The sequence below is a fragment of the Nothoprocta perdicaria genome, unplaced genomic scaffold (assembly GCF_003342845.1).
Source record: "Nothoprocta perdicaria isolate Ctin4 unplaced genomic scaffold, notPer1 scaffold_226, whole genome shotgun sequence".
NCBI lineage: Eukaryota > Metazoa > Chordata > Aves > Tinamiformes > Tinamidae > Nothoprocta > Nothoprocta perdicaria.
Genome location: NW_020455445.1, coordinates 229,069 through 251,050, shown reverse-complemented (window position 1 = coordinate 251,050; position 21,982 = coordinate 229,069). Strand labels below are relative to the sequence as shown.

General features: G+C 39.6%; 1 protein-coding gene across 8 annotated transcripts in view; it reads right to left on the bottom strand.

Annotated features, from left to right (window-relative positions):
• Positions 1–10,429: 10,429 nt before the first annotated feature.
• The window catches only part of EPB41L2 (erythrocyte membrane protein band 4.1 like 2), a 93,330-nt gene continuing 81,777 nt past the window's right edge, over positions 10,430–21,982 (bottom strand). For 5 of the 8 annotated variants that reach the window (XM_026039274.1, XM_026039265.1, XM_026039267.1 and 2 more), the window contains 7 exons: positions 21,143–21,196; positions 20,364–20,930; positions 18,795–18,917; positions 18,266–18,364; positions 16,319–16,399; positions 13,907–14,044; positions 10,430–11,526 (listed from right to left, as the gene is read on the bottom strand). In XM_026039274.1, the coding sequence (XP_025895059.1) occupies positions 13,937–14,044; positions 16,319–16,399; positions 18,266–18,364; positions 18,795–18,917; positions 20,364–20,930; positions 21,143–21,196 (1,032 nt within the window). In that variant the 3' untranslated portion in view covers positions 10,430–11,526; positions 13,907–13,936. The remainder of the gene's footprint in view (positions 11,527–13,906; positions 14,045–16,318; positions 16,400–18,265; positions 18,365–18,794; positions 18,918–20,363; positions 20,931–21,142; positions 21,197–21,982) is intronic. The other 3 variants (XM_026039272.1, XM_026039271.1, XM_026039273.1) reach the window with 3 other exon arrangements.

Genomic DNA, 21,982 nt, shown 5'->3' with positions numbered 1-21,982 from the left:
CCAGTGTCTCACTTGCTGTCTCATTGCCTCAGACTAAAACTTGGGAGAACAGATACTATGTCCTAGAAGGTGCACCTTGTGGGTATGATAAGGCTTTCATCTTGAGCAAAGCACTTTAGACATACTGTAAAATAAAACCCAACATATCTAGAAAATGGATGTTTTCTATTCAGATTGTCCTGTGCAATATTAACAGATGAAAGAACCTCAAATGCTTAAAATACAGCAACCTTATGTATTTTTAGCTAAACACAGCTCACCACATCCCCGGGTTTYGAGCCCGGGGTTGCTTCACGATGCACTTTTAAACTTCATGGCTGAGTAACTCTGCAAGTGAACTCCAGTCCCATTAGGAATCACAGGCCTATGCAAACAAACCGAAGTCCAAAAAGTGATAATGGTCTGAGCAAAGGGCAGCATGTGGACGCAGGAAGGAGAGGAAGAGAGCAAGATAAAATAAGCTCCACATTTACAGATCTGAAGGAACTTACTTAGTAGAGCTGTTGTGGAGGAAACCAAGCATGAGGAATGTAATTTCAGTGTTTTTGAAGGAGCTACCTGGATTTTTTSTCGTTGCTGGGATTTTTATGCCTGTGACTTTACTCCTCCTGTTGCTAATCGCCTACTTCAGGATCAAATTATTAGAAGGTAAGTTAGGATTCAGAGGCAATGAGCGGGTAGAGAGACAGAACTTTGTATCTAACAGACTGCTGTTAGACTTGGGCCAATAACCAAACAGAACAGAATTAGGGTCACAAACAATTTCTCAAGATGTGTTGCATTTTAATTTACTTTTCAATTAGAAAGTGGTGTATAAAAAATTGCTTGACTCTCCACTTAAACTCCATACTTTCACTGACTGCAACATTCGTTATAGAAGGGCAACTAAACTGAAAAACAAAGTGGGTGGCTAAAGGACAGATCATTTTCCTCTCGGCTTTCACAGTGCGAGTCTTCAGCATGTCAGTTAACAGCAATGACACCTTATAACCAGTTGGCTATTGAGTATGTCTGTGTTTTTTCAAAGATATATATTTCCTTTTACTTTGTATTTAAATGTACCTAACAGTGTCTCACTTCTGTCACAAAGCTTTGCCACAACTGCATCCCTCTGATTTCACATATATTTAAGCACAGTTCCAGAAACACTGCTGCCAGTCAACCATACCTGAATGGCTAAACATGGTCAGGCTCCTAAGACCCTTTCCTGCAGACACTGGGTTCAGCTTCTTCCTGAGATTAGCCACCTTTCGACCTTTTCTCCATATGAAATGTTGGGAGCTAAGAGGATATTCTGCATTGTCTCTGTATGAATACCTAATGGCATTCATTGCCATTAGGTGCCTGTAAGGGCCAACAGTCCATAATGCAGTTATTGCAGGTTTCAGCTCCAGTAGTCCACCCAGGATCTCGGAAGCAGAGAGGTGGCTAAGGAAGCCAGAAGGAAAGTCCTGGCCACAGGGTGTGCAGATGATAAACTGAGATCTTCAGCCACCACTGACCGAAGTTTATCAGCCAACAGGAAAGTGCCAGATTTACCCAACCAACACAATATTAGGGTTTTATCTCATCTTCATCTAGATGGCAGATTAAACAGTATAATTTGTACATTCATAAATTTGTACGTTCATTTGTCCTGTGTTGCAGCCTTCTGAAATTCTGAAAATTGGGCAATTTAACAGTTCTAAATTCAAAAAAGGCCACATGAATCCAAATATGTAGAATTAACCACTTCTCAAGCACCTCAGTACATCAGGTAGGGAAGCCTATTCTGCATTCCTAGCACAGATCTGCCTTCACCTCCTTTCTAAAGATAATTTATAACTGCTGACAGTTTTTCACACAATAGCAAACAACAACAAAAAACGATGTGGTGCCAAAACACCACACAATTCAATAAATATCAAAGAGGAGGAAGCCTGTATGGCGATGGCTCCTTCCTGAAAAAAGGTTGCAATGTAACTACTGCATTAGAGTTGGGATAAAAACAGAGGTTCTCACTGTTAGCAAATAGTCTTCTGTGTCCATCTGCCATAAGTAGATGCTAGCAATTATGAAATCAAACTGAGTTACCTCTGAACTGGTTCCTACCTGAGAGTTCTCTTGCTTTTCTATTCTGTTTGAGATCTGGAAAAACAGGGAAGCAGGTGGATTACCCGCGAGATTACCCTGATATGAGATGGCCAGTCAAACCTATCATCTAAGCCTCCAGCCAACACACACAAACCACTCTGTGCAGCTCTCTCCAGACACACAGGCTAATATGTGATCCTGTGATACTGAGTTAGTATCAGTTTTTAAAAGCATCAGGTGAACCAAATAACTAAACACAGATAAGCCTGAGAACTTAGGTCAGCACACTCTTACAAAACCTCAGRAATTCAGAAGGCCTTCGGTGTCTATTTCCCCTAAAAACCAGACGAACCCAGCTGGCATTACTTGCATGCCTTGTTTCATTGTCAGCCACGCACGGCGCCTTTTTCAGTGTGAGGGGTTCCACACGAACGTACCAAAAGCCTTCTTGTCACTGTCCTCCTAGGCCCCCTTAAAATAAAACCAAGCCCAACAGAACAACAGCCTTTCCTCTGAACAACTAACAACATCAAGGGAAGCTCCTATCCCGTGACAAAGCTTTTTCCACTAACTGGGTGGGATTTTTTTCCCCTGCTTTTTCTCCATTCCTCTCCAAATATTTTCCACGCCTCTGACAACAGTGTCCTGTTTTGAAGATACAAGGCTGTGTGGSCCAGACATCGTTTCAGTGTTTGCATCACACTCAGCACAGGGCGGATCAGTGCAATGGTTGAGACTGTCATGGTGCTGGCACAATAAAACAGAGCATTAATTGCCAGCTGAAGATTAATTGCTCTCCTTGTAATTGAAAAATGATTTTATTCTGATTGAAAGCTGGTGGAGACAGATGAGAATAGAGTATTTCTGTTGATGTCAACAGACCTTGTGCCAGTGGTTCAATAGACAGAGTCATAATCCTTATTTCATACTCTGAAGATTTTCTTCTAGAAACACAGATGAACTGTTATTAACTTGCTAATTATGCACCTTAAATTTAATTTGATCGTCTTTTTACTAATATATGCTAGCTCTTTCTCTGTATAAAAATTCACTACGGAGAAGTACTGCATTCCTATATATATATATATATATATTTTTTTTTTTTTGGCTTACTTTTCAGTTAATCATGAACTGGCTATGGAGCATGACTGCAGAAACACCCTCTTGGATTACCATGTCCAACAGCAGAGAGCAAGAAGATCTGGAAAAAAAGAGATCAAATGCAGGAACTGAATGACATTTAAAGGAATCTCATGCCCCAGGAAGCAAGGTGAAAACCAGCATTCAGCTCTGCAGGATTAAAAATAACCAGCTGTAGGTAAATACCACGGGGAAAACAAAATGCAGAGGAGCTAGTGCTGTGCAGTACGGCTGAAACAGCTGCTGCTGTTGCAAAAGGCCCTGCMACAGCTTTGCTCTCTCACACGAGACCCCGTAAGCAGGACTTGGCCGGACTCATCAGACACCAGAGATTTCCTGCAACGCGCTGCAGCAATTTGTTTACACAACGCAGGATTTGGGAGTAGGGTGGAAATCATTTTGCTCACTAGCCCTTCACTAGCCTGTGGAGAAGAAAACTCAATATAACAAGCTCCTAAGAGAGCTGAGCAGGCACATGCAAGGCAGGTAGTCTTATTACATTGAAGATGCAGAAATAGCAATCTCATATCAAACACAGACACCTGGGAAATGGAGAAGGGTGATGGAGGGGAACGGACTTCTCATTTTAATTAGCTTTTATACTTCGGGAAAGTGTATAGGTCTTCTAAAATACATTTCCCACAGAATTTGGGAACAAAATATAACAGTGATGATATAACAGGATGTTTTTCTGCTGTTAGTTCATAACACGCTCTGAAACCATGAAAAGATAYAGGCAATATTTTGGAAAACAATTATTTTCATCTGAGTACATTGAATAAATGGATGATTTTACAAATAATAAGCATAAACACAGATTTTTCTATCATTTTTTTCCCCCATTAGCTATCTAATTTTAAATGTGTTTCAGATTGGAGGGAGACAGTCTGAAAAACCAGAATGTAATTTTTTTGACAGTACTGTTGTCTTCTGGATTCTCCAGTAAAGTTCAAATCCAAACTGAGATGATTGTCAAAACTGTCAACAAATTGGTTCTTATGAGGAAGAGGATGAGAAGCGACTTGATTCCTGCCCCTGAATGCTGCCTGTCCCTCACTGGCTCCAAGCGCTGGCTGCGCTTGCCTTTCATTGCAGCTGCTTCTCATTCCCAGAGCAGAGGGGATGCTGCCTTGCCTGGGGTTACCTGCCTTCTTTGCACAGTGCAGGTTCTCAGAGCCTTTTGATAACTCCTTTTGATCATTTTGTAAATCCTAATGAGGCTGTGACCACAGGTTTAAGAAATGCAGTAATTTATCAAAAGCTTTCAGAAGAAAATACAGCTGCTCCTCTGTCACATTTTAATACTATTCTGTTTTTAGAACACTTAGTTCATGGTATCGTTCTACACCGATGCAAATAGCATACCGTACATGGCACTGAACAGGTAAACAGACAGTTATTTATTACTTGGAAAAAGCTACCTGGACATTGGTAATAAAAAGGTAAATGCTGGGATGCCAAAATGCAAGTTCTGTTAATTAGATGTTTAATATTCTCTATTCAGGCTACTAAATAAACTCCCTATCCTTTTAAGGTACAGAGAACTTTTTAGTTCCACTTAAAATTAACAAAAGGTGCCAGGTGGAGAAAACAAGGCCTTTTTTCAGAAGCCAGTGTTCCTGACATGAACAGCAAAAGTTTGTACAAGACTTTGAAAAGTTAGTATGGACTTTGATCTCAAAGGCAGCAACCCTGTAACAGAAACAGCAAAACATAGAAGAGCAAAGGCAGCAAAACCCAGTTTATCTCAGTGGGCTRCCAGGGGACTCTGGGATTCAACGGCAGGTTCCCCACCCCTGGCTGGAAACACACTCAAGAAGCCTCTTAGCAGTTTCTCTGTGCACTTCARGATTTGCCCCAGTGTTGTAAGATCYTGCAGGATAGTGAAGAGAACTTCTGGCAGTCAAAAAGGCTGAAAAGGGCTTTTCTCCTTCTGATTTTACTTTTCACATAAACTTGTTCTTTACAGTAAGAGCCCAGCATGCAGTACTGCTGTGCTTGTAAGCTTCACACCAAAATCCTTACTTGACAAACAGAAAATAACATACACTGTAATCTAGAGAGCTGAAGGAGAGAAGCCCTCCAAAGGCAGCTCGCAAACTGGAACTCATGGTAGCTGCCTACAAATGGCATTAAAAATGTTAAGGGGATGCTAGGAGGATCTTGCATTTCTGGCTTGAGGAGCATCCGCTGCCTTATCTCCTCTCAGACCCGGCTCTTCATGCTACCTGGCTGACCTTGTGCAACACAGCCCATTGAATGGAGTTGTTTCCCCTATGCCTAGTGTATCCCAAACTGCACATAGGGGTGAAGAGACTCAAAAGCTTGTGACGTTGCCCCAGTTTCCTCTATTTGTGAAGGCAGCTGCTGTTACCTTCAATGCTGTCACCAAGCATAGGTCAGCCAGATAAAATAGCTTTGAAGAACATTGAGAACACCGAGACACAACTACTAGGTAGTGTCAAGAACATATTTATGAAATTGCGATCAGGCTGTATAGTCTTTTAAGAGAGTTCTTTACTCRTACATTTATTACTGATCATATAAACAATATATACAACTGAGAGAGCTTACATAAAATTAAGTTTTTGCTCCTGCTTACACAGTTAAGRTATTTTTCAGTGACAATGTTCCTGTAGGTTGAGAGAGAAAGGTTTAAGAYCAAACACACCTCAAACAGAGGAGATCCAAGAGCTAAGGCCAGATACMATGTCTCAGGGGGGAGATCCGCAAGTTTGCTTCTAACGACCTACTGCTGCCCCCAGCTCTACCACCTGAAAAGCCAACAAAGCCAACTGCACGAGCAAGGAGTCCGACCTGCCTGCCTCCAGGCAGGACTCAGCTCTTTACCAGTCCACATCTAGGGGCAATTTTTCTTCTCCATACGGTGTGTTCCTCAGATCTGCTGCAATCAGGCTTGTCCCCGCCCTTCTCAACACCACACAAAACACAGAATACATACAGACTGCCCTGGCATGTTGAGAYCACATCTTACTATACAAGCGATGACTGCTAGAAAATTCCTGTGCTCTCCAGCTATCATCATATATGTTGGTCTTATTTTTTTCTTTCTGTCTCTGAACGAGTGAGAATCATATCACTGCCTAGTGTCATGGTGTTCAAGTCCTTCCTCTGCCCTGTTTATAGATCAGTTTTAGTACTCCTGACATAAAATTACCAACTGAAGCTGAGCAAGGTTTTTTTTGTTGCAAGAAAAGGATATCAAAAATACAAATTACCATCCTGCCTATTGGGATACTATTAAAATGAGGTTCTTTAGCACTGTGTGCTGCTGGAATAGTAGCCTCTCACAGCTTGATCAGAATAATGGACCCTAGAAGGTGAAATCACTTCCAGAATGTGTGAGGGTTTTTTGACCATTGTTTTTAATCATTTACTAATTTTGAGTGTCCTGCAATTCCTTGGAAATAGCTGGTAAAGATCTAAGTCATATGCAGGATAACTGATTCCTGGATCCATAGAAATGCCTTATTTTCCTCCGTACTATTTGGATCCATGGAATTTTTGCTTTTCAAACAAACAAAAACAAACAAACAAAAAAAAACAACAACAAAAAAGATGCATTCTGGGGCCATGTCAATTAAATGATTTCTTTCTTGAGCACATAAACTTTTGTGATTATGGAACCCTTTCAATAACATCTTGCTTTATCTTCTACAATTTGCTCTTTCTTTTATTAAATATAGTCTGCATAATCCATTGCMGGCACATTGAGACAGCTGCTACCTATAGGAAAAACATAATTGATTTAGTTTAAAGAAACATGCTGCCAATACAGGGATCTTAGACACTGTTCAGGGATTAACACTGTCGAACTCCCAAAAAATTCCAAATATCCCCTGCCTCCCAAAAAAAGGCCATGTGAAAACATACACACATAATGAAAATACAGCACGTCTTACTACAGCACAAAATTGCTTTTGTTGATTACACAAAATGTTTTAGAATATCAAGATATAAAATGTTGAAAAGCAGTATCACTGTGTAACAGTATTTTATTGAAAAACAGTCCCACAGCTACCAACAAGGATTCCATACAGCACAGAGATATTAGGTAAGACATAATTAAAATAGAAAAAAACACAGCCCTAGGCTCAACTACCTATTGAGCTGTAATTGCTAACATGAAGAGTTATCTAGCATGCAGATTCAGTAACATACAGTCTCATTACTGAAAATTGTCAAAAAAAAAAAGTTTTCAAGCTGCCTTAGCCAAGGTTATCTTAACACAAGTTTCTTGATTAAGAAAAATACATATTATGTATCAGTAGTAAATAATTTGTCTTGATAAACTGTAAAAATATTTCCTAGATATATGCTAAATATACAAAGTGACTGAAAGGAAAGAATTTATCTTTGTCTTCCTCCCATCTGGAAAGTGTATACTACTCCCTCCAYTTATTTAGAACTAGCAATCATGTTTAACATGTCCCTCTTCCTGCTTATCTGTGACTGCTTCCTTGCCATGTCTCAGAAGAGACTTCAATGTCTCAATCTACTGTACAAAAGATAAAGGTAGCAAGAATGATCACAACTCTGGATTAGCTTCTGCCTGGGGAAAGTATAAACTTCCAAACCTTCCTCTTTGGGTATCCCTTCTACTACATACAATGGAGACAYGAGATGAAGCTAGCAGAAGGCAGGTTCAAAATAAATCAAAGAGGGTTTTTTTTGCTTGTTTGTTTTGTTTCTCCCTAAGTGATAGGTGAAATGCTGAAAATGCATGCCACAGGAAGTTTTTAAAAAGTAATACGCAAATTCAAGCATAAAACAAAAAACTATCAGGCTAGAAAAACACAAAAGGCCACCAAGTCTTAGAAATGGACCGGTAAGTGTTAGAAGAAGTTCTTCTGGTAAAGTACTACTACCTAGAATGTCCTCCAGAATGTAGTTGGCTCTTACACAGATGTCCAGGCACCTGCTACCAACCTCAGTCAGAGACAGGATTCTGGAAGAGTCGCTCACGCAGCCGGGCCCCGTCCAGCCTCTGGGACAAACTTACCTCCAAAAGCCCCTGTACCATTTCAAACAGAAYGAGCACTCCAAGCATCAGCCACACTGTAACTTAGTATTAATATTAATCCCAGCGCTTGTAAAAACCCAGTGCATGACAAATAACAGAGCATCCTGAAAATCAAAATTGCTTCAGACTTTCCTTTGTTGTGCAGTCACGTCAACCTTTGCTGCAAGCAGCCCCCATTCCTCAGTAAACACGCCTGAAAGCTAAGAACTCTTCACTGATCGTGGCCAAGCGCACAGGCAAGGATCATTCTGATCTACATCAGATCTCAGACTCTGATCCTTGTCTTCATATTTCATTTCACCTGCAGATTTCTATCACAGTCTGAAAGTTGTCACTGTGCTTGAGCTCTCCAATAATAGAACATTTCAAGAAACACTTCATGTTGCAGTTGCTCATAGCTTTGGGCAATAGATCTGTTGTTGTTCTGAAACAATCTGTCACTCGAGTTACTTGCTTATCCTTTATTAAACCTTAATCCAGGAAACAATGCACAGAACATTCCCAACACTTTATTATTAAAATCCTCCCACCATATATTAGGTATTTTTATGAAGGATCCACATGACTCACTTTTCTGCAGCAGTAATTAAAGCAGAATTAATTACTAAAATACCTTTTCCAGATTTTCATTAAGAGAGATTGCAATTATATTTGAAACTGCTTAATTACTGTAAGGCTAGTTTATGAAGTGTCTTGACCACAATTTGTTTTGCTGTAGGTGTTGCAATACTCTATTTGCTACAGATATAAAAAGCATAAAATAATCAGAATTGCACAGTATTCTAGAATATTTGAGTATTTATTTGCAACCAGAATCGGTAAGCCTAGAGTAATTTTAGGACTGGCCACACTTGGGAGATAAGAGTTTTTCTACATGTCAGAGATGATTTAATTAGTATGTGTTTAATTAATGGCAGTGATAGCTACACACTAACTATGCTGGCCTGAAGGCACCACTCACTTGTTCCTGACATAAGGTTCAGGTTAGTATTTGAAGAAATACGGCTCGCAGTGAAAATAATAGTTTAGGAATATTATATTTGCATTTTGAAGGGTTAAATACAATTGCAATAAAAACAACAATATCGATCTAGTGTCTAACAAATCAAAGATCAAACTCAATTCTGCAACTATTATACCACATCAAAAACACCTCAAAGATTTTATAGTCTTTTCTTACATACTTTTGTATGAAAAATTCATGAAGATGTTCGCTAAAAATCTTATCTCCCCATTTAGACCTCCTCTTACCTATACATAATGTGCTACTTACTTGCCAGTCTCTCTATTCACGCACAGTAATTCTTCTTCCCTCGTGTTATTAGTTGCTTGGGTTCTTCTCCTTCGTTTGAAAGGGAGAACGCATTTATTTTTGAAAAGCAGATGAATAATAAATAATTACTTGCTGTTTTTCAGGTCTTAATTACATACACCTATATGCACTGGGATRTAATTAAGAAAATCTATATGTGTATATAAATTAACTTTTTGGTTACTGTTGACTTATGTTATTCAGCTTACATGAAACCAAATGTAGCATGAATTAGAGTTAAGCCGGCGTGTCGACACAGAGCAGCAAGCAAGAACAGGAGCAGCACCAACAGYAAATACACCGTGCAGAGGAGATTAAAAAAAACAGGTGTATTGAGAAGTATTACGATTATTATGATTTGGTGTTACTTGAAGGTCACAGTGCACCCTCACTGAAAGAACTCAGACTACGGGGCACTTCCATACGTGGACTATTGCCCCATGTGGGTTTGGCATCTAAAGATTTCTTTTTTGAGACCCAGAAACCAGGATGTTCACTGGGAGAAACACATGACACTCTAGCAGGAGCCGGCAGATCACGGAAACTTTCAGGTAAACCTGAAGATCTACTTCGTATCAATTCCCTACTTTTCAAGGTTTGGTGGCCTCTAAAACTGCCGTTATCTCAAACCGATTTGCTCACCTTAAGTATCTCTCAAATTTATGCCTGAGTGCCAAAAGTCAAGTAGCAGAGAATAAACAACTTTATTTTATAAACAGAATTACAGAAAGCAGAATATCACTTAATAGAACTTCAAGCTGCTATAAATCTAATTTGGCATTTTAACTATACACAGAGTCAACAGCAAAAAAAAAAAAAAAAAAAAAAAAAAAAAAAAAAAATCGCCCCAAATAAAAATATCCATCAGTAACAGGTTTTCTCAATGGTGGTCTGCACCAAACGATATCACTGCCTTACTACTTTATGAATGGAATCCATCACTCAGTTTTGCTCAGTATCCTACAAACCTGCATTAATTCATTAGACAAAGCATCTGAAACACATACGTCCTCAATAACAGAAATGTCAGTTCTAACATGTAGACAGTGAGGTTTAATAGAAAGCGAGTATTCTACACATGTATTCAAATAATGGAAGTGTTGAAGCTTGGACACAGTAAGAAAAAAAAAAAGCACTAAGGTTTTAAGCTGCCTATATCATCTCTTGTTGGAAGAAGAGAAGGAAACTTGGATACTTTGTTCTTCCTTCTTTCCTTATCTGGAATGTTGCAGACTGCAAAGCGTCTATCGAGTTGAGCATTGGCACCAAAGTGCGAAAGTTTTTTAAAACACAGTGCTCAGTCAGAAGAAATTTCTCTGTACTCCTTCTCCTCTACAGACTGCCACACTATGTCTGTCCCACAGAGAAGAGGAGATCCTTAGAACAGGAGGAGTTACAGATAGACCAGTACAAAATTTATCCAAAGAAATATATTTTGTCAAATTTTAGGAAATGTTTTACTGTTATAAAAAACTTTGTTATGTGATACCATATATATACCTGAATAATCTGAAAAAYAATAAAAAAATCTGTAAATTACTCCAGTAAGAGATTTCATTTGAAATATCTGGAAAAAAAACCCTATCTAAATTAGTTAAGACCCTCCTTTCTGCACAGCTATCGCCTGCTCCAGTGAACAACGTTGACCACATCATATTTTTTGTTCACTTTCATGTAGTCAGGAAATTGGTTTTGAAAGTGGCAAGTATGTGTGCAAAAAAGATGAAATCCTCTAAAACATCATAAAAAACCCTAAGCTTGTTAAGTGGTTATAAAAAATAAACAAGTCAGACTGCAAGGGAACATAGACCGCAGATGTCAAGGTGGTGTTTGGTATTGGCAGGTGAGTCTGGAAAGCCTGGTCCTCGCCGCGAGGCGCTGCTGAATCCCACAGACGGCTTGGGGTGGTCACGGCTCTTCACGCTCATGATCGCGGTCACTGTCGTTACTTCTATCTCTGTAAGAAAACAAGGAGCGAGTGCCAAGATTGTACACACGTCCATGAGGAAAGGTGTGCATTGCACATCATCAGATTCCAAATGTTTTGGAATGTCTTGAGGGTTTTGGAAATGGGAGGGAATGGGGAGGGGAGAAGGGATTCCCCACTCAAAATTTCCCCTGCTGTTTTAAGAGCTCGCCTCTCACATGGTTTACTGAAAAGTTTAACCCACAATGCAGTAAATGGGTAAATGTAACTCTTTCAAACAATAATCCTTGAGCATCCAAGTGTAGGATTTCTCATTTTTATTACAGACAATAAAGTTCCACAAGGATCACTGCTGTAGCTATAGCTAGGACAGAGTTTTCATTACCTTRGAAACAAATAATCCACAGTCACAGAGTAATTCAAATGCCTGAACCCCATTATCTAGAACTATATTTGCAGTTATGTCATGTGGGGCCTTGTCCAGCCATGACTACCCTACAGCTCAGTGTAGCTCCATGTCATCTCCTGTATTTTCCAAACCAAGCTGGAGCCCACAGGCTATGAGTTTTCCACAGTTTCCAGTGTTACTAAGCAACGAAGCTACAAAGCAAATGCAGCCGAACGCTGAAATAAGAAATGACAGTGACAACATACAGGGCATCCTGAGCAGCTCTTTATTTTTGGTGACTTGGTCACCTTAGCCTCGGATAAAAAGCAAACCCAAAGAACACAAAACAACCCTCAACCCCCTACCCACTCCATCACTCTTCAACCCACTCAAGGTAAAGGAAGCCTTTCTTCTCCACGCACTTTGATGTAGCTGGCACACGCACACAAGGAAGCGTCTGCCAGGCCCACCACAGGGTGCTTTAAGCTCCTGACAGCTGGGCAAGGCGGGCAGAGCGGCTGCAGCTTTTGAAATGCTCTAAAAAGGCCAGAATCGTTCGTGTCCACCAAAAGAGCCCTTTGATATTTCCACCGTTTCTAACATTAACACCCAGCAGGTGAGGTAGTGTTAACCTACCCCTTCCAAACCTGATCCGTTTTCTTCCTGGATTATATAAATTATGAGCCAAGCTTATTAATTACTTTTTCAAGTAATCGCACAACTAGAGCAATTTTCAGAGGGGAGCTCAAGCTTAGCTCTAGTGCCCTGTAAAAACTACAGCTTCTGAGCAAGCTCACAGAAAGCTGAGAGAAAAGGTCAGTAATTTGTAAATTCAGGTTGCTTGAAACAACATCTCAGGTCTAGCAGAAGGCCTCTGATACCAACAACTTGCATCACTTTAATGGTAAAGGCAGATAATCTTTCTGCCTGCGGGCTGAAGTTATCGACATCCTACCTTGATCCTCTTGGACTTCTCCATAGCATTCAATACTGTCAGCCTATGCACGCTGTATGTTGCAGGAGTTCAGGGTACCTCCTGAAATGACTAGCGGTAGCCAGGGTGTTTGTGATTGCTTAGCAGTTCAGGAAGACTCCAATTCTTTCATAATGGCAATTTGCAGGTGACACCAACACCTGAGAGGAGTGACTGACAGAYGAGACACTTGTCCTGCCTTTTGGGGGGCCCTTGACAAGCTGGAGAAACGGGCAGGGAGGGACCTCATGAAGTTGTGCAATAGGAGATACAAAGTCCTGCACCTGGGCAGGACCAACACCAGGCACCACAACACGCTAGAGGCGGCAGCTYTGCAGAAGACGACGTGGGAATCCTAGTGCACCAGCTGCACAGGGGCCAGCAATGTGCCCTTGGGGTGAGGGTGGCCAGCAGCATCCCCGGCTGCCTTGTCACGAGCAGGGAGAGGAGGCGACGCTTCTGCCCTGCAGCGCGGGGGAGGCCTGGAGTCTTTTTTTTTTTTTCTTTTTATTGCACATACACCAACAGAGAAAAACTCCAGCCTCAAATCCCAATACGCTGGAATCGAAGAATACACCAACTGAATGAGGGCCTAGTAAACTGTCATTCTTTAATATATTTCTTTCACCTGAAGAGAGGCTTTAAAACTTCAATATGCAAAGCATTTAACTCCTCTCTGTAATTGTACCGGTATAAAAAAGAAACATGACATATGCTTTGTATTTTACAGAAACGGCCCAAATTCACTTCTGATAAACTACAGTGGCTTGACCAAACGTCATAGGAAATGCCATATGGAGAGCACTGTAATAAAACTGGGAGATACTTGAAAGAAAATTTCAAATTTATGTGAGTGGGGACTTAAGATCAGTTCTTATACTTAAGTGCACGTTCCATTGCACCAGTTTGTGAAAGCACACACACCAACAAGTCCCAGTATTTGTCAAGCCCATCAGAACACAGAATAGAACAGAAAATTGATGCTACTTTTTCAAACTATGTTACTTACACGTATATGTTATTGAATCTATTTCACATTGAAGGTTTACCTGAAATATTTGCTTGATGGCATTTTGAGTTTACTCTTCATCTTCCTCAGCAAGTTCAGTTTCTTTGTGCACCACTACTCTCGTGACAGACATGTCCGGGTGCTGTTCTTTGGCTTCTTTGATTGCCTGTGCCAGGGCCTACAAAAAATATATGAAATATGACTTAAATGGCTGCAAAAATATATTCACGGGGGGATTGGTGGAGTGCAGATGAGCTACACTGGAAGTTTTCATAACACTTACTCAGATCTCTAAATTCCTGCATCTGGAAGCCCGCCATTGAACAAATGAACAAAAGAGCATCCCTCTTCCTTCCCTCCTCTTTCCCCAGTATTAAAAGAAAGGTTTAGTAGACTTACTGAAAWCTCCAGCAAGTACCATTATCATTGACATAAAGTAAATGTTTAGTTYATTTCAGGGGAAATGACTCTTATACATGAAGTTTCAGAACTTTTACAAAAGATTTGGCAAATAAAGACAAAGCAGTAACAGAARCAAAAGTTTCCCTCATCTTTCCAAATAAAAAATTCTTTGCTATCTGGTCTAAATACCTTGCTGAAACTCCAGGAGAAGATCTAGGCATATCCTTCTCAGAACAAGAACCTCCTTTTCCTCCCCTTACTAGTTTAAGACAAACTTCTCTAGCTTAACTGAGGGAAGTATAAACATAGGTGGCCAGTTTCTTTTTTAATCCTTTCTCCACGTTTTAAGAAATTTTATTTTCTTAAGAGGTGTGTCAATGCACCTCAGGCTTCATAGCCAACCACAGAAGTGCACCTCTGAGGCAGAGCACACACAAGAGCTCCCGTTCCTTCCTCTGAGACTTATTTTGGCCAGGTGCATTTCTGATGGAACAACAAAAGACATCAGAAGACGCTGAAAGGAGCTGGCAAAGGTACTGCATGGCAACAACAAACTCACAGTCAGCCTAGTCTCAAGCTAGGCAATATGTATTACAGCTAGGCAATATATACTAGAACCAGGAAGAAAAATATGATGCAACAAGTAGATGGATGTTAGTTTAAAAATGTGAAAAGTTCCTGAGCCATAGGTGGTAGAACTTTGGTAGAAAATTGGGAGAACATCAACATTTGCCACCTTAATGATTATCAGACAAGGAATTTGAAGACATTAGGAAAACATGTACAGAAGAATATATAATGCACTGGAACAATATCAATGTTTGCTCTTGTATTAACTGTAATCTTTTTTATTAGTTTGTGAGATACACTAAATGCATTCTATGCAGGACAAGTGAAATTTAAAAGAATTGGCGCTTCAGATTTAAGAACGGCTGTTCTGAATATTTCTTCATCATTTGTGGTTTGATTAAAGTCCTTCATCCCTGTATCACAGGAAGTGTATGAATCATTTGTATTCTGAAACTCAAATTAAGTACTAAGTATTGTCTGACCTTTTCAAACATCCTAAGTACGTTAAAGGTGTGTCAAGGCAGACAAAAGCCGAGCCTAATGCGAGCCAGCTCTGTCATTTAATTACAAGCTTCAAAAAGATTGAGTTTGTCATGAGACAATTTCCAGAGGCGCATCAAAATCTGAAATGAGATCTACTGAAAGCTCTCACTATATTACACCTGAAAAGTTAAATTAAATCCTGTTGATTTGGGTAGCTACCATAAAGTTAGAGTTGGATTCACTGCAGTTTTATGTAGACGGTAGGCTTTTTAATATGTATTTTTTCATTGACTGTCAATTAATTTTGTCATTCCAAAAAATATCTAATTACACTTTCTCAAAGTTTTGTCTGTGTACTTCTTAAATTCAGCTAGCTGAGCAGACAGAAGTGATATTAACTTTCTTCTAAGACCATAAAAAAATGCAACCAACTTTGTGATAAGGATCAAAGATACTTATATAAAGCTCCAATGAATCCACAATTACATTTCTTTCATCATACACAATTTTGCACATACAGAGGAAACACTATTATTTTTGAACTCCAGTAGTTGATGCCTTAATATATTTCAAGAGTTTCATTCAAAGTGAATTTTGCATTTAAATGCTGCTGACACAAAACACGAGAGACTCCTGCCCATCTAGATTGATGTTTCAAGACTGTAGTAACGCTCTTCCTGCCAAATGGAGAAAAAAAGTACTAGGCAGTACGATTCCAGAACATGTAACCACTTTAAAGGGCGAAGGAAATCCACTCATGTGATCTGCAATGCAAAGCTGCAAATGTTCTTTCCTCRGTTATACGCCGAAGAGTCCTCATTCACAAAACACAATTAGAAACAACTTTGCTGCAATCGGCTATCTTAGCATCTATCTGATTCTTCATATTCTGATCTTCAGCTTCTTTAGCTTCTTCCTGCTTTTTATCTTTGAAAGAACTTCTAAATCACTGGACTGTTAGCAGCACACTGTAGCTGTTAACAGCTCGCATACTCACCTCATCATGGTCAATATCTGCATCTCCAGTAATGACAATGCGCTTCTCAATTCTTGTTTCTGATACCCCACCTTTTACCATCTACAGATGGCACAAAAACAAGAAAACATCTTTAGAGTTATTCCATATAATGAGGAAGAGGACTAGCAGTAAACATTTTTGGTTTTAAGTTAAGCCATCCTTTTTTTTTTTTTTCCTCCCCTCAGTTACATACATTGTAGTGATAAGAAAAACTTGGAAAAAAAAAAAAGAAAACACATCAAGCAAGGAGGATTGCTTCTGTGTTTTTAAACCGAAGTTTGAACACATCCAGAAGCAAATACAAATGGGAGGTCCAATCTCCTTCATCAAATAAGTCTGGCAGGAGACAACTGCAGGATTCTTCTTTGGTTTTCACCCTTCTAGCAAGGGACTCTTCTCAGTCTCTAGGTAACCCCAAACCATCATATTCCAAGATGTTCTCTTTTTCAGTTCTGAGTTCATGCGCCCTAGTGTCATGTTGTCAACATATTTCACATCTCAGATGGAAAAAATTGTGCTTTGTTTCTTCCTATCTCACTCTAACGATTGAAAATGGTTTGCTTAGAGAAATATTCTGGAAAGAAATCAAACCCTATGCTTTTTTAAATAGTCCTGCATGACAGAAAAGAATAAAGTAGTTCTTAAAGCACTGACTGTATTAGAAAAGTTTCAAGATGATTCTTTCAAGAACATCACTAGAAAAATAGCATTTCAATTTTTTCAAGTTCCTATATCAATAGTGAAAGCTTATAAAGCCTTTTGAATCAGTGACCAGCAGTCCTCAAGCAAAGATGAACTGCTACATTATGACCTTCCAAGTCCTTTTTGAAATGACTGAAATATTTTTAAACAGTTGCTTCCTAAATGAAACATTTTTTCCCATCCTCACTTAACAAGAAAATTCCACTTCTAAATTTTGAATGGTTAAGGCATATTTTATTCAATAAAGATGCTGGTGGGTAATGAATGCAAAAAGAGGAACTGCCAATTAATCCGTCTATTAAAACATCGTATTTTAAGTTCAATTTCTGTTGGGTGACTTTCATCTCATAATTTTCCAATACCATCTCTCCAAGGTTCTTCTGCAAATGCAAATTTCTCTTTAGATTATTTGTTTGCAAAACTAATCCACTGATGCAGTGAGTTACTGTTCCATTCTGTGGTGATATGAAGCTTCTTATCTTGGCAGGAAAAATACCYCAAACTTTTACCTTACATTTTTCCTCYTCCCTTTTTCTTTAATTCAAATAACGCTTTCTGTAATCTTCTTGGAAAACTATGCTAAGAGTTTAGAGACATGAGATTAAAACTCTGTKGTGAGTGCACATCTTTTAAATTTTTAGAAATACTTGCAGTGATGAATAAAAATAACACCTGGTARTTCTAACATACTGTGAAGAGACAGATAGAAAGGACCTAATTCAACCCCCAAAGACATTTGTTTGCAAAAGCCACCTAACACTATGACTTGTTTTTAAATCTGTGTTGGAAGCAACAGGGTAAGSAGGTACAACACCGAGGCTGAAAATACAGCCGTGTCTGTCCATCCTCATGACAGATTCCATTAACGGGGCTCCTGTGGACCCCAAACAGATCAATTTTGTTTTCCAAGATTGTACACAGTGAAGAACAGAATGAGTCTGTAAAAATCTAGGTCCAAACACCTCACTTAATATCTGTAATCAGGCCCATATGAAGTACGGAAACACTTCACATTTCTCTACCCTTCCCTTCCTCTTCCCAGGTGCTCTCCCTTATTCAGCCTTCTCTGCTGGAAAGTCAACTCACTCCACATGCCTAAAATGAATCCAGTCCATTTTAAGTCAGCTTTGTTTAGCAGAAGAGAGGTCTGAGGAGCTACATTAGACATTTTGGGAGGGTTTTTGTTTATTTTTTTTCAGTTCAGAGAGACATTAACCATCTTACCTTTGTGATGTGGGTAGTTGTGGTAGTGGAAATTGATTCTGATGTAATTGTCTGTGCACTTAGCAGCACACCAGCATTGCCGCCCGTACTGCCATCAAACTGCAAGAAGAAAAAAAAGATGGGGTTTTTTTTTCATATTTTGGCCTTTAAAATGTTTTAATTTGAAAAACTGCACTTTTTTAAATCACTGAATGTACATTTAAATCTTCAGTTCAAATGGAAAAGTTAAAAACCAAAAATCTGAATAGAAGTCATTAAGTTTACTGAATTGTGTAGACAGTCACGTTCTACTCTTGGACAAGATTTATGATTGAAGTTAGTGCTCTTTTCAGGGGCAATTAGATTTAAATCAAATTTCCAACAGTAAATATGGTTTTACATTTGCAGACAATTTTAAACCAGCTATTCTTTTGTATTAATAGAAGAGGAATCGGCATTATATCTCTAATTCGAGCAAGAAAGGGGTGTCATAAAACTTCACTAGCAAACCAAATACCAAACGATGCACCAAATAACCAAGTTATTATACCTGTGGAGATTCATATGTGATGGTTTTAGTCTCTGTTTGAACAATTGGAACTTCTTTAGTAGAGATTTCAGTTCTCTGTGAAGCATCCGAAATGGTTACCATCTCTGTTTTCACTACGGGAGGCTGTGGTGCAAGAGACAGAAATAATTCAAAAAACATAAGAAAAAGGCATATGAAATGGACTAAGAAAAGTCAACCAAAATTCTGTCAAAAGCGTAGCAGTAAGATAAATATTTAAAACCATTTTCCCAATCAAGAAGCAAAAAAATAAAAAACAAAATGAAATAAGGACTAATAAARCAGTTTTCTAGTTGTTGTACCCATCTGTGAAAGGGAAATCTAACCTCCTAATAGCCTTAGCCATAGTTGCTAGCAGCTAATGTATAAGAAAGTAATTTCTAAAACTAACTTGCACCACAGTTATTTAAAATGTGTGAAACGGGGTAAGCAGAAAAAAAAATAGCGTGGATAAATGTTCCATTAAACAAGAAATTCACAGCTAGCTCAGGTAGATAAGCTTAACACCAGACTTCACCTGGAAAAGTATCATCTCAACTAGTCCAACTGCAAATAAGGACTAAAAATTCAGGCAAATATCATAAAACTCCTGCTTTCTAAAGGTATTACCTTCTGGATCAGAAAGACAACTTTAACTTCTAGTTTTTAAGCAGGATACATCCACTGTAGTAAGTCTAGATATCAACAGCCTCTTTTGACCTCAAAAAGAGATTTTACCCATTTAGAGGTTTGCAAGTTGTGTTCTCCACAACGTCAAGGCGGCAGCGATTAACAAGGGATCCCTAAGCCAATGAACTCGTGACTTATGGTACTGCAAGAGACTTTCAATTATGTTCAAGAACTTAAAAAAAGAGCACAAGTAAAGCCTTTTATCCTTCTGCTGGATGCATCACGTGCTATCTCCCATTGATTTCAAAGGCACTTAGGAAAAGCTCCTAGACCTTTACCTTTATTTCACACACTTGCACACACAGGTGGCCTTCTTGCCTTCTAGAAGGCCTCACATTAAGATAATTACATGTGCACTCCCTTCAAATACCTACCCAGTTCCTAACCACACTATGCTAACCCCTAAATCCATAAATATTTTTCAAAAATAGAAAAAAAAAAAGCAGCAGCAGATAATAGGGGGAAAAAGGTACAAAAAAATTGTGACTGACATTTTCCAAWTCCTTTTCTGCTCACAATTACAGGTCATGGACATGTCAAAAACAATTGACAAATGGACAAGACAAGACTTAAAACATTAAAAACATGCAAAAATATAATATTATGTACATGCATATAAACTAAGGGGGAGGGCAAAAGGAGATGGCAGCCTTCGGAAGGTTTGCTTTACTGCTGATTTGCATCCAGTTCCAGCAAAAAGCCAGAAACCAAAACTGAAGGAGACAGAATTTCTCTGCTCTCAGTGGTTTCCCCTTCCAAATGATCTGAGTCTTGCAGAATGCCTCAAGAGCTGGAAGAATAGGAGAAGAAGAAAGCCAGGTATATTGTCACCCGGAGAAACCTCTCTGCTTAATCTAGTTGTCAAACTGTTCTACCATTTACCTCTGAACAACAAATTATTTGTGGTGCAACATCAATGTCAACATGAGACACATCTCCATTCAGTCTGAGCTGCTCTTCCTCCTTCTCTTCTCCTACGTCTTGCTTCACCTCCTCTGAGACCTTCTTCTCTTCTGTGGCTACAGTAACTGCATTTTCCTGGGCCAAAGCTTCGGCTGCAACTTGAGCTGCGTGCTCAACTGGTACATTTAGTTTACTGCCTTCTGTTGGAGCTTCTACAGGCTGCTTTATCTTTTCCTGGTGCTCTTTTTTCCTGTTTGCATCTTCTTCTTCTTCTTGTTCTTCCCTGATGACTTCCTCAATTGCCCTATGATGTGGCTGGTATTCTCCCACCTCTTCATCCTCACTCTCACTACTACTGCTGCTGCTACTATCTGACGGCAATGACGACGAGTCCTTTTTGGAGAGCAGCTCCACCTTACACGTCTCCCCAGCATCAGTGGCAACTTGCATTTTCCCTTTGTTGGTTTCGTCTATGACTACTCCTTCTTCTCTCCCAACCTCTGCCTGCTTCTTCTCCTCCACTATGTCCAGAGTCTCATGTGAACTCTGCACAAAAAACATGGATGAGGAAAAACAAAAGCACAGTATATGAATAAAATAAAATGATGGGAGAAAGAAATAAAAAGATTAGCTGATGGCTGGTTCGTGTCATGTAGAAGGCAAAAGATGGCTGTGATGGTTAACTGAAAAGAGAAGGAAAGAATGAAGGTGGATTGGAAGCGTCAGAGCCAGGTTAGCTATGGAAAAATCAGTAGAACCTTATCAGCATCGCTGCCTCCAGCGCAAGGCCCTTCTGCTCGGGAACCATGCCTCTGTGAAACAAAAAGTGATCAAAGGACACAGGTCAATGCAATTGCTAAGCGCCAGGAAACACAAATACTTAACATCTTACACAAAACACTGGGGTAYGTCCCTTTACAGCAGGAATGTCTATTGGTGGAACTAGACAGGTAATGTGCATTCACTGCGAGACTCGGAGAACTAAGCTCTTCTCCTTCCACCTCATTACAATAGTCTATTCAAAATTATGGATATTATTAATCAGGCTAAACCAAGATAATTATGCAAAATATGAAAAAGCATGAACGCGCTAGTCAGTCGTGCTATGGAGGCAGCTGTCTCACATCGGGAATTAGTAATAAATACTATTGCTGGAAAACAAAGACTTCAGCAGTCTCCATCAGGTTACTGCCACGCACAATAACAGGACTTTACTGGAAGGTTTTATTAGTTCAGCCGTGGTCTGTTGCTTTATGGAACTTAGCAGACAGCAAGTGGGAGATTGTTGAGGCTGGTATGTTATCGGAACAGCAACAGGCGAGTACCAGTTTGATGCCATTAGGATTCAGCGTGCTGCTCAAGTGGTGAGGGTAAGTAAACTGCATTAGTATTTCCTCCATGACAAAATGATGCGATGGACACCTATATCTTACATTTAAAAGCTACATAATTTTTAGATTCTCCCCCCCAAATCAAATCGTAGCCCCCGACACATCCTCTGTGACTTAATGCGGGGCCTCGCTGCCCCCTCCGGCGGGCCGGGCCCCGGCGGCGCCGAGCGCACCTGAGGCGGCCGCGCCGAGCGCACCTGAGGCGGC